The sequence below is a fragment of the Physeter macrocephalus genome, chromosome 21 (genome assembly GCF_002837175.3).
Source record: "Physeter macrocephalus isolate SW-GA chromosome 21, ASM283717v5, whole genome shotgun sequence".
NCBI classification, from domain to species: domain Eukaryota; kingdom Metazoa; phylum Chordata; class Mammalia; order Artiodactyla; family Physeteridae; genus Physeter; species Physeter macrocephalus.
Window position 1 is genome coordinate 34,823,437 of NC_041234.1, and position 11,920 is coordinate 34,835,356.

The 11,920-nt window shown below is 41.0% G+C and overlaps 1 protein-coding gene across 3 annotated transcripts in view; it reads left to right on the forward strand.

The window, feature by feature from the left end:
* GNL3L (G protein nucleolar 3 like) overlaps window positions 1-3,663 on the forward strand; it is a 26,856-nt gene extending 23,193 nt beyond the window's left edge. For 2 of the 3 annotated variants that reach the window (XM_007117777.4, XM_007117778.3), the window contains exons 15-16: window positions 1,556-1,775; window positions 3,345-3,663. In XM_007117777.4, coding sequence (XP_007117839.1) covers window positions 1,556-1,775; window positions 3,345-3,427 — 303 coding nt within the window. In that variant the 3' untranslated portion in view covers window positions 3,428-3,663. Of the gene's footprint in view, window positions 1-1,555; window positions 1,776-3,344 lie in introns of those variants that run through there. The other variant, XR_003677829.2, reaches the window with a different exon arrangement.
* The last annotated feature ends 8,257 nt before the right edge of the window (window positions 3,664-11,920 follow it).

The window sequence follows — 11,920 nt, forward strand, 5'->3', positions numbered from 1 at the left end:
GTTGCGGAGCACAGGCTCCGGACGCGCAGGCTCAGTAGTTGTGGCTCACGGGCTTAGTTGCTCCGCGGCATGTGGGATCTTCCCAGACCAGGGCTCGAACCCGTGTCCCCTGCATTGGCAGGCAGATTCCCAACCACTGCGCCACCAGGGAAGCCCTGGAAGGGTTTCTTAAGCAGGGAAGCAACATGGTCAAGTTTATGTATTAGAACTATCACTCCAGTGGCTGGGGTAAAAATCTAGTTGGAAAGAAAGGAGCCAGAGTGGTGGTAAGAAGTCCAGGAAGGAAACTGTTGCCTGAGCTCTGTAAGAGATGATGAGGCCTGCATTAGGGCAGTGGTAGGAATCACGCCATTCCCTTCTTCACATAGTTTTGAAAGTTCCCCCAGTGCTTATAGGAAAATCAGTTTAAAGTTGTGAGTTTAAGGCCATCCCCTGGTATTTCTCACTGAGCCCATAAGCCCCAGAACATACCATTTTTCCTCAAGGACCAGCAGTAGTTCCCTATTCCATACTGCAAATTCTAGGCTCAGGTTCAGGGCCCTGAGTAGGGCCACTCCATTGCACAACTCCATTTAGGTGTGCTATATTGTAAATGGTGCCCCCTCCCATCCCCGCAACCCCATAGTTGTACAGTGTGGTAGCCTTGCCTTTTACCCACTGTAGTGTAGCAGGTAGTCATACATAAAGAATCTTGACTGCTTGGGTTCTAATTCTACTGCTTACTAGCTGTGTGACCTTACGTGCCTTGTTTGTCAAAGACATTGTTGCAAGGATTAAGTGAGTTAATACACAGGTGTGTGTGAGTACATGTATATACATATACATATGTATGTATATATATAACACATATATATGTATATGCTTAGAAAGGTACCTGGCACATAGTGAGCTTCCTGTCAATATTACCTTTTACTGACCACATGTACCTTCTATTACAGCCAAATAGACACCCTTTTGGGTGCCCAGGTATGCTCTCTGCTTTTCCAGTGTTCAGTCAGGAATGACCCTCCCATCAGCAGAAGTATGTTGACCACCACCATCCCCTCAGCCTCTGTCACTTATGCTGCATTTCTTTGGTGGGCACTTAACACATTCCAACTTGTGGTGTGGTTGGGTTTTTTCTTCTTTAGCCTGGTTGCTTCCCGAAGGTGGGACTGCATCCGAGTCATTTCTCCAACATTTTCCCGTACAGAGCTAGGCACAAAATAGGTGTCAGAACATATTTGTCAAATTGAGTAAGACCTTGAAGGGTCACTTGAGCAAATAATCATTGTGATACCAATTGTCATTGACAAGTAATTCTACTTTTTCATTTTATTCTTGTAAAAGCCATGCAAGCTACCTACTGTCCACTCTTATTTGACAGATGAGCAAATTGTGGCTGAAAGGATAACTAAGCACCTGCTAGTATGTGGTGGAGCCAGACTTGAAGCTTATTAGTTCTGTGTGGCTCCAAGGCTCCTGTTCTTATGCAAGCCTGTCCCTGCCTCCTCTGCAGAAGTCTTTGGAGGTACTCTGGGGGCCCAGACCTCACTGTTGTCCTCTCTTTCCCCAGATTGGAGATCTCACTGGGTATTGCACCAATCCAAACCGTCATCAGATGGGGTGGGCTAAGCGCAATGTGGACCTTCACCGCAGGAACAACAGCTCAGTGGATGTCTGCCCAGTGGACCGCCGCCCGATGCTACAGAGGATCATGGAGACAGACCCCCTGCAGCAGGGCCAGGCTCTGGCATCTGCCCTGAAGAATAAGAAGAAGCTCCAGAAGCGTACAGGTGGGGGCACCTGACCACCCCCCTGTGCTCCAAAAAGAACCCACCTGAGGCCTTAATTAGGGGCTCCTGAATGAGCATCTCCATGTGTCCAGCCCCAGGCCAGGGTTAGGGGGCAGGGATGGGTTACGAGGCTTACCGGCTAGCACAGTGGTTCTCAAACTTTAGCTTGTATTAGAATTGCCTGGAGGGCTTATTAAAACACCGGTTTCTGGGACCCTCCCCCAGAGTTTCTAATTGAGTAGTTGAACCTTGGGTGGATGGGGGGTGGGGCGCTGAGAATTTGTGTTTCTAACTGGTTGCCAGTTAGTGGTGATGTTGCTCCTCTGGGGACCACACTTGGAGAACCACTGGCCTAGTTTTATGTATCAAATACCCACCATTTATTTATCACCTGCTTTCTATGTGTTAAGAAGCTTTCAGGCTATATATGTTTACTTTATCAATAGGCGATATACTCAAAATCCAAAGGGTACAAAAGAATATACAATAAAATGTCTCCTTCCAATCCCCCAGTCTTCCAGGCGTCCCTCCAGAGGCAACCAGTTAATTTCTTGTATCTCATTCCTGAGATAGGTACACAGGCAAATATCTGTATATTCTTTGTTCTCTTTTTGTAGACAGAGGCTAATCTCCTGAACATATAGTTTTGCCACATAATTTTTCCACTCAATATATATTATAGATATTTCCCCATCAATTCACAAAAGAACTTCTCCCTTCATTTTAATGGTGGTCTATTGTATGGCTGGTCCATTTAGGTCTTCATGCTATACTAATTTTCACTAACTCATTGCAAAAGTCTTATTCTCATTTGGTAAGTGAGGAAACTGGGGCCCAGAGACATTAAGTGACACACTCAAGGTATTTGATGGGGCCAAAATGCAAACCTAGATTTGACTGATCCCATGAGCCCTGTTCTTTGAACTAGACTATGTTCATAACCATTCGCTCTTGGCCTGGTTCCACGCTGAGTCCTGGGAATACAGAGATGAATTGCACTTGAACTGCTGGTCTTATTGGGGAGTGTGGAGGAGACAATAAAACAGACATTGGCAACACAAAGTGATCACTGTGAAGGCATAGAAAGCACAGTGAGGGAACCTAACCCAGCCTGGAGGTCATGGTGGGGTAGGGGTGATCAGAGAAGGCTTCCAGAAGGAGGTGATGTCTGAGGGGAATCCTGAGGAACAATAGGGTGTGGCTGGAGGATGGAGGTGAGAGCTTTGAGGGTCATGGCAGAGTGCTAATCAGTTCAACACAGTAAAAGAAAACAGCTGTTTTGATACTAGGAAGAGATAAAAATACTTGAAGCTCAGTAGTCTGACACTCTGAGATACAAGCTATTTTGGGGTGATTATTTCATAGGTAGACAAATGGGTCTTCCTATGAGGCTGAGCAGTGGCTGCCAGTAGCTAACCAGTTGTTTTGTTTAGTGTTGGGTAGGGAGGGGGCGGTTAGGGAGCCAGTTTGGGAATTTGGTACAGACCAAGGTAAATGTAGGCTAGCTTCTGCAGGCCTCCTGTTGGCAAGCCAGCCACCAAGTGACTGCCCGTTTTTCTCCATCTGCAGATAAACTCGCCAGCAAGCTGTCTGATTCCATGATGTCTGCCCTTGACCTCTCTGGCAACGCTGATGACAGTGCTGATGACTGATCCACTGATCTCACCTCCTTCCCCCACTCCAAGCATCAGTTCCAGTGGAAATAGCAGATGAAATGGTTTGCTTCTCCCTGAAGCACCTACATATTAAAAGAGCCCCTTCCCCCAACCCCCCTTCCCTCCATTCTCCAGGAAAAAAAAGTCCCAAGTGTCTGAAACTGACAAACCCAATACCCTTATTTAATCCGTACTCTGTTTTCAAGAGAAATTAAAAAAAAATTATCAGCAAATCCCTTTTGCTAACAATTTATCCCCCACCTTATAGGTTGGGCTGGTTGGAGGGCCGACCCCTCACAAAACCCTCTTGGACAGCTAAACATGCAACTGGAGGCTAGGCTGCTTATAGATCTGGGGCTTCCTCGGTGGTGGTGGGGGTGATGATTTCTTTACCAGTCCACAGCAGAGCTCAGCAGCAAGACATCCCTGCAATGGGCTGCAGGTCACACATCTTCCTCCCACCTAAGCCCACACATCCTCACTTGGGTGGCAGCAGGAGTAGGGGGAACAGTGATGAGCCTTCTGAGTCTCTGGAAGGGTCTAGGGATAGAATAGAGGAAAGAAGACAACACACAAGCCTGGCTGGTGCTGAGGTATGGTAAGCACTGCCTGTTCACACAAAGGGAAAGTAAGGTACCTCTTGGTAGGTTGCTGCTGTGGGGCATTTCTGGGCAGACTGTGAGTTGGAATCCCTTGAACTGAAGCACTCTGGCTGGGACCCGTCATTGTGTGACCATGTCTCACCCAGCACCAGCATTTGAATTCCATGATTCAAAAGAGTTCTGGTATCATTTATTCATAGGCTGCATCCTCATGAGCTGCTATATCAGGGGTATACCAGCAAACTCCTTTTCTGGTGTCTAGAAGACATTATACCCCATAAAAATATTAGCCACCTCTTCTGGGGGAGCATACTCCATAAGACAAAGGCCCAGGCAGTGTCAGGGCCCCTCAAAAAGGGACTAGGGTAAATGATGGCAACAGAAACACAGTATCTTACTTTACCAGGGATTGTTTGGGTTATGCATAGGACCTCAGTTCCCAGCAGTCTACCTGAGGCTGGACATGTTTGAAGGGAATGGGTGTTAGATTGCAGGCTTTGCCTCCCACCCCAAACTTCCACATCATCTGTGGATCCACAGCCACATCTTAGCCTTGCCTCTCTTGCTGTCACCCTATTCAAATCCTGAGACTGGAACCGTGTGATGGCCTGATAGGCCCTTGGTTGCAGGATGGTTGGCAGGGAAGTGCAGACCACTTCTGCATTCTGGGGCAGCCGGAGGAGAGAATTACATACTGCTTGAGTACAAACTGTACCAGACCCTGGAAACCTGTTACCTCCTTTAGCCTTCAATACAGCTCTGCCAGTAAGAGGTTAGTCTCCCCATATGAAAGATAAGTAGGCTCAAAGTTGTCAGGAAGTACCCAAGACAACATATTAAGTGGTGGTGCCAGGATTGGAACCCAGGTGTGATAAAAACATTATGCAGGCCCTTTCCTCTGCATTGTACCGTCTCCTTAACATTAAGCACCTACGGTGTGCCAGCCTCTGTTATCAAGTCTTTTAAATACATTTTCTCTTTTTTTGGCTTTAAAAAATAAGGCCTTGATAAAATTCCACTCCAAATACTCTTTAATGGGGTCCAACTTACTTCACACTATCCTATGAAAGTCTCCTGATAGATAATAGTGCTACAATGAAAAATTGCATACCGGGACAGCTAATGCCATTTTATAACTATATGGCGATTCATAATTTAACTTTAAAAATATTTTCTAGTACTCCTAAGAGATACTAGTAACTAAATACTAGGAATAAGAGGTATCTCGTTGAGTAAAAAACATCATGGGAACAAAATTTGGCCCAAGTCAAACAGAAGAACTAAAGTAGTCATGTCAGGATAAGAATTTGGGATTCCAGATTTTCTACAGCATATCACAAGTTTTTTTTTTTCTGCTTTTTTAAAAAAAATCATTTATTTATGGCTGAGTTGGGTCTTTGTTGCTGCGTGTGGGCTTTCTCTAATTGCGGTGAGTGGGGGCTACTCTTCATTGTGGTGTGTGGGCTTCTCATTGCAGTGGCTTCTCTTGTTGCAGAGTACGGGCTGCAGGTGCGCAGGCTTCAGTAGTTGTGGCATGCGGGCTCAGTAGTTGTGGCCCGCGGGCTCTAGAGCGCAGGCTCAGTAGTTGAGGCGCACAGGCTTAGTTGCTCCGCGGCATGTGGGATCTTCCTGGACCAGGGCTCAAACCCGTGTCCCCTGCATTGGCCGGCGGATTCTTAACCGCTGCGCCACCAGGGAAGCCCTATCACAAGTTTTTTACAATGCTATTTTTCGAGTCTTTTCCCTCTTGCCTTTTTTTTTTAAAGTATAATTTATATACAATAAAGTTCACCCTTTATAGTGTAAGTTCTGTGAGTTTGGACAAATGTATACAGTAGTGAACTACCATCACTATCAAGGTATAGTTTACATCACCCCCAAAACTCTCGGAACTCTTTGTAGTCAACCCCTACCCCCACCCTCAGATTCTGGGAGCCCCCGATCTTTTTTCTGTCCCTATAGTTTTGCCTTCGTGTGAATGTCATGTAAAAAGAATCATACAGCATATAGGCTTATTTTATGCCTATAGGCATAGAATAAAATAACCTCTGATGTACTTAGAATAAGATAACCTCTGGTGTACAGTTCTATAAGCTTTGACAAATGCATAGAGTTGTGTAACCAACACAATCAAGGTATAGAACAGTTCCATTACCCTCTGCCCTCCCCCGTCAAATTCATCCCTGCTACTTTACAGTAAAAACCTCCCTACCTCTTAACTCCTGGCAACCCTGATTTGTTCTTTGTCCCTATAGTTTTATCTTTTGGAGAATGTCATATAGATGGAATTATACAATATGTAGCCTTTTGAGCCTGTCTTCTTTCTCTAAGCACATTTGAGATTCATCTACATTATTGGGTTTATCAGTAGTTCCTTATCTGAGTTACACTCCATTGTATGGATGTACCACCATTAGTTTATCCATTCCCCAGTTGAAGGGACATTGGGTTGTTTCCAGGTTTGGGTGATTACAAATAAACCTGCTGTAAACATTTGCATGGATTTTTTTTGTGTTTTCATTTCTTTAAATACGTAGAGTTGGTTTGCTGGGATATATGGTAAGTATATGTTTAACAGTCTCAGAAACTGCTAAACTTTCTCAAAGTAGCTCTACCATTTGGCATTCCCATCAGTGTGTGAAAATTCTCCACACCTTTTCCAGCAGCTGGCATTGTCAGTTTTTTGACATTAGCTAATCTAGTAGGATGTAGTGGTTATCTCATTGTAGTTTTGATTTGCATTTTTCTACTGACTAATGATTTGAGAGTATTTTCATGTGCCATCCAAATATCTTTGGTAAAATGTTCAACTCTTGCACATTTTGTATTGGGTTGCTCATTTTATTGTTGAGTTTTGAGAATTCTACATATAATTGGATAAAAATTCTTTATCAGATATATGTATGTTTTGTAACATTTTTTCCCCAGTCTGTGGCTTGTCTTTTCATTCTTTAAAAAGTATCTTTTTTCATTCTGAAAAAGCTTTTCATTTATGGCCATACAGCATGTGGGATCTTAGCTCCCCAACCAGGGATTGAACCCGTGCCCCCTGCAGTGGAAGCCTGGAGTCTTAACCACTGGACTACCAGGGAAGTCCCCTGAAAAAGCTTTTAAAGCAGATTTAAAAAATATTGTGGTAAAATACATATAAAATTTACCATCTTAACCATTTTTAAATATAGAGTGGCATTAAATGCATTCACATTTGTGCAACCATCACCAAAATCCATCTTCAGAACTCTTTTCATCTTGCATAACTGAAAGTCTACCATCTAAACACTAATTCATTCTCCCTCCAGCCCCTGACAACCACCATTCTACTTTCTGCCTCTGAATTTGATTACTCTTGGTACCTCATATAAGTGGAATCATACAGTATTTGTCCTTTTGTGACTGACTTATTTCACTTAGCATAATGTCTTCAAGGTTCATACATGTTGTAGCATGTGGCAGAATTTCCTTTTTAAAGGCTAAATAATATTCCATTGTAGTGTACACCATATTTTTTTAATCTATTGACCCATTGATGGACATTTGGGTTGCTTTTACCTTTTGGCTATTGTGAATAATGCTGCTTTAAGTATGGGTAAACAAATATCTATTTGAGTCCCTGCTTTTAATTCTTTAGGGTATATACCCGAGAATGGGATTGCTGGATCATGTGGTTAACTCATTTTTAATTTTTTTGAGGAACTGCCATACTATTTTCTGTAGAGACTGCACCATCTTATGTTCCCAACAACAGTGCTCTAGGATTCCAGTTTCCCCACATCCTCACCAACACTTTTTCTTTTCTTCCTTTCTCTTTCTTTCCCTTCCTTTCCTCCCTCCTTCCCTCCCTCCCTTCTTTTTCTTTCATCATCCTAAAGGGTGTGAAGTGATATGTGATTTTGATTTGCATTTCCCTAATGATTAGTGATGTTGAGCATCTTTTCTTGTGCTTATTGGTCATCTGTATATCTTCTTCACCCATTAAATTTTTTAAAAAAGTTGTTGAGTTGTAGAAGTTCTTTATATATTCTGCATATTAACTCCTTATCAGATATGATTTGCAAATATTTACTCCCATCTCCTGGATTGCCTTTTCATTCTGTTGATTGTGTCCTTCAATGCATAGTTTTAAATTTGGATATAGTTCAGTTTTTTCTTTTGTTGCCTGTACTTTTGGTGTCATACACAAAAAATCATTGCCAAATCCAATGTCGTGAAGCTTTCTGCCTATGTTTATTTCTAAGAGTTTTGTAGTTTTAGCTCTTATATTTAGATCTTTGATCTATTTTGAGTTTTTATATATGGTATAAGGAAAGGGTCCAACTTCATTCTTTTGCATGTGGATATCCAGTTTTCTCAACTCTATTCTTTATCTAAACAGTGTCTTTTGAAGAGAAGACATTTTAAATTTTGATGAAGCTTAAAAAATTTTTTTATTGGTGTATAGTTGCTTTACAATGTTGTGTTAGTTTCTGAGGTACAACAAAGTGAATCAGTTATATGTATACATATATCCACTCTTTTTTAGATTTCCTTCCCATTTAGGTCACCACAGAGCATTGAATAGAGTTCCCTGTGCTATACAGTAGGTTCTCATTAGTTATCTATTTTATACATAGTAGTGTATATATGTGAATCCCAAGCCCCCAATTCATCCCATCACCCCTTCCCTTTGATGAAGTTTAATTTATTATTTTATTCTTCTATGGAATATGCTTTTGGTGTCATATCTAAGGAATCTTCGTCTAACAAGATTACAAAGATTTTTCTCCTGGGGCTTCCCCTGTGGCACAGTGGTTGAGAATCCGCCTGCCGATGCAGGGGATACGGGTTCGTGCCCCAGTCCGGGAAGATCCCACATGCCGCGGAGCGGCTGGGCCCATGAGCCATGGCCCGTGAGCCTGTGCGTCCGGAGCCTGTGCTCCGCAACGGGAGAGGCCACAACAGTGAGAGGCCCGCGTACCACAAAAAAAAAAAAAAAAAAAAAAAAAAATCTGACAAAGATTTTCTCCTATGTTTCCTTTTATGAGTTTTATAGTTTTAGGTTTTACATTTAGGTCCATGAGCCATTTGGGGTTAATTTTTGTATATGGCACAAGGTATGGCACCACGTTCATTTTTTTTTTTAGCCTATAGTTACCTAATTGTTCTAGCAGTGTGTGTTGAGAAGGCTATCCTTTCTCCATTGCATTGCTTTTGTACTTCTGTCAAAAATAAATTGTCTACATATGTGTGGGTTTATTTCTGGACACTCTGTTATGTTCCACTGATGTATTTGTCTACCTTTATGCCAGTATTACACTGTTTTGATTACTGTAGCTGTATAATAATTTGGAAGATCAGATAGTCTTAGGCCTTCAATTTTGTTCTTTTTCAGGATTGTTTTGGCTCTTTGGGGTCTTTTGCATTTCCACATGAATTTTAGAATCAGCTTGTCTATTTCTACAAAAGAGCCTGCTGGGATTTGGTTGGGATTGCACTGAATCTATAGATTAATGTGGGGGAAGAATTGACCTCTTAACAATATTGAGTCTTTGACTCATGAACAAGATGTATTCCTCCATTTATTTAGGCCTTTAATTTTTCTCAGCAATATTTTTATAGTTTTCAGTGTACAGGTCTATCACATTTTTTCAAATTTATCCCCAGTTATTTCATATTTTTGGATGCTATTATAAATGGTATTTTAAAATTTTCAATTCCCAGTCATTCACGGCTAGTATATAAAAATACAATTGTAGAAGTGAATTTCCAGTCATTCACTGTTAGTATATAAAGATACAATTGTGGGACTTCCCTGGTGGTCCAGTGGTTAAGACTGTGCACTCCCAATGCAGAGAGGACACGGGTTCAATCCCTAGTTGTGGAACTAAGATACCACATGCCTCACGGCATGGCCAGAAATGTATATACATATACAATTGGTTTCTGTATATAGATATTATATCCTGAAACCTTGCTAAACCTACTTAGTTCTAGTAGCTTTTTTCTAGATTTCATTATACTTTCTACATAGATAATCATGTTCTCTGTGAATAAAGATTGTTTTACTTTTTCTTTTTTGTTGTTTTCTTTTTAAATTTTTTCCTATCTTCAAGATTTTTTTAAGGTTTTCATTTCTTTTTTTTAAAATTTAAATACAGTTAATTTACAATGTTGTGTTAGTTTCAGGTGTACAGCAAAGTGATTCAGTTATACATATATATATATATTCTTTTTCAGATTTTATTCCATCGTAGGTTATTACAAGGTATTGAATATAGTTCCCTGTGCTATACAGTAGGTCCTTGTTGTTTACCTATTTTATATAGTACTGTGTATATGTTAATCCCAAACTCCTAATTTATCTCCCCCACACCGCTATCCCCTCTGGTAACCATAAGTTTGTTTTCTATGTCTATTTCTGTTTTGTAAATAAGTTTGTTTGTATGATTTCTTTAAATTCCACAGATAAGTGATATCACATGATATTTGTCTTACTCTGACTGACTTCACTTAATATAATAATCTCTAGGTCCATCCATGTTGCTGCAAATGGCATTATTTTATTCTTTTAAAAAATTATTTATTTATTTATTTAATTTATTTTTTTGGCTGCGTTGGGTCTTTGTTGCTGTGCACGGGCTTCCTCTAGTTGTCGTGAGCAGGGGCTACTACTATTCGTTGCAGTGTGCGGGCTTCTCATTGCAGTGGCTTCTCTTTTTGCGGAGCATGGGCTCTAGGTGCGTGGGCTTCAGTAGTTGTGGCACACAGGCTTAGTTGCTCCGCGGTATGTGGGATCTTCCCGGACCAGGCATTGAACCCGTGTCCCCTGCATTGGCAGGCGGATTCTTAACCACTGCACCACCAGGGAAGTCCCTATTTTATTCTTTTAATGGTGGAGTAATATTCCATTGTATATATATACCACATCTTCTTTATCCATTCATCTGTTGATGCACATTTACATTACTTCCACGTCTTGGTTATTGTAAATAGTGCTACAATGAGCATAGGGGTGCACGTATCTTTTTGAGTTAGAATTTTCGCCAGATATATGCCCAGGAGTGGGATTGCAGGATCATATGGTAACTCTATTTTTAATCTTTTAAGGAATTTCCATACTATTCTCCATAGTGGCTGTACCAATTTACGTTCCCACCAAGAGTGTGGGAGGGTTCCTTTTTCTCCACCCTCTCCAGCATTTATTGTTTGTAGACTTTTTGATTATGGCTATTCTGACTGGTGTGAGGTGATACCTCATTGTGGTTTTGATTTTCGTTTCTCTAATAGTTAGCGATGTTGAGCATCTTTTCAAGGGCTTTTTGCCCATCGGTATGTCTTCTTTGGAGAAATGTCTACTTAGATCTTCTACCCATTTTTTAAAATTTGTATTAAAAAATTTTTTATTTTATATTGGAGCATAGTTGATTAACAATGTTGTGTTAGTTTCAAGTGTACAGCAAAGTGATTCAGTTAGACATATACATGTATCTATTCTTTTTCAAATTCTTTTCCCATTTAGGTTATTACAGAATATTGAGCAACGTTCACTGTGCTATACAGTAGGTCCTTGTTGGTAATCTATTTTAAATATATCAGTGTGTACATGTCAATCCCAAACTCCCAGTCTATCCCCTACCCACCCTTCCCCTCTGGTAACCATAAGTTCGTTCTCTAAGTGTGTGAGTTTGTTTCTGGTTTGTAAATAATTTCATTTGTATCATTTATTTTTTAGATTCCACATATAAGCAATATCATATGATATTTGTCTTTGTCTGTCTGACTTGCTACACTTAGTATGATAATCTCTAATCCATCCATGTTGCTGCAAATGGCATTATTTCTTTTTTTATGGCTGAGTAATATTCCATTGTAGATATGTACCACATCTTCTTTATTCATTCCTCTGTCGATG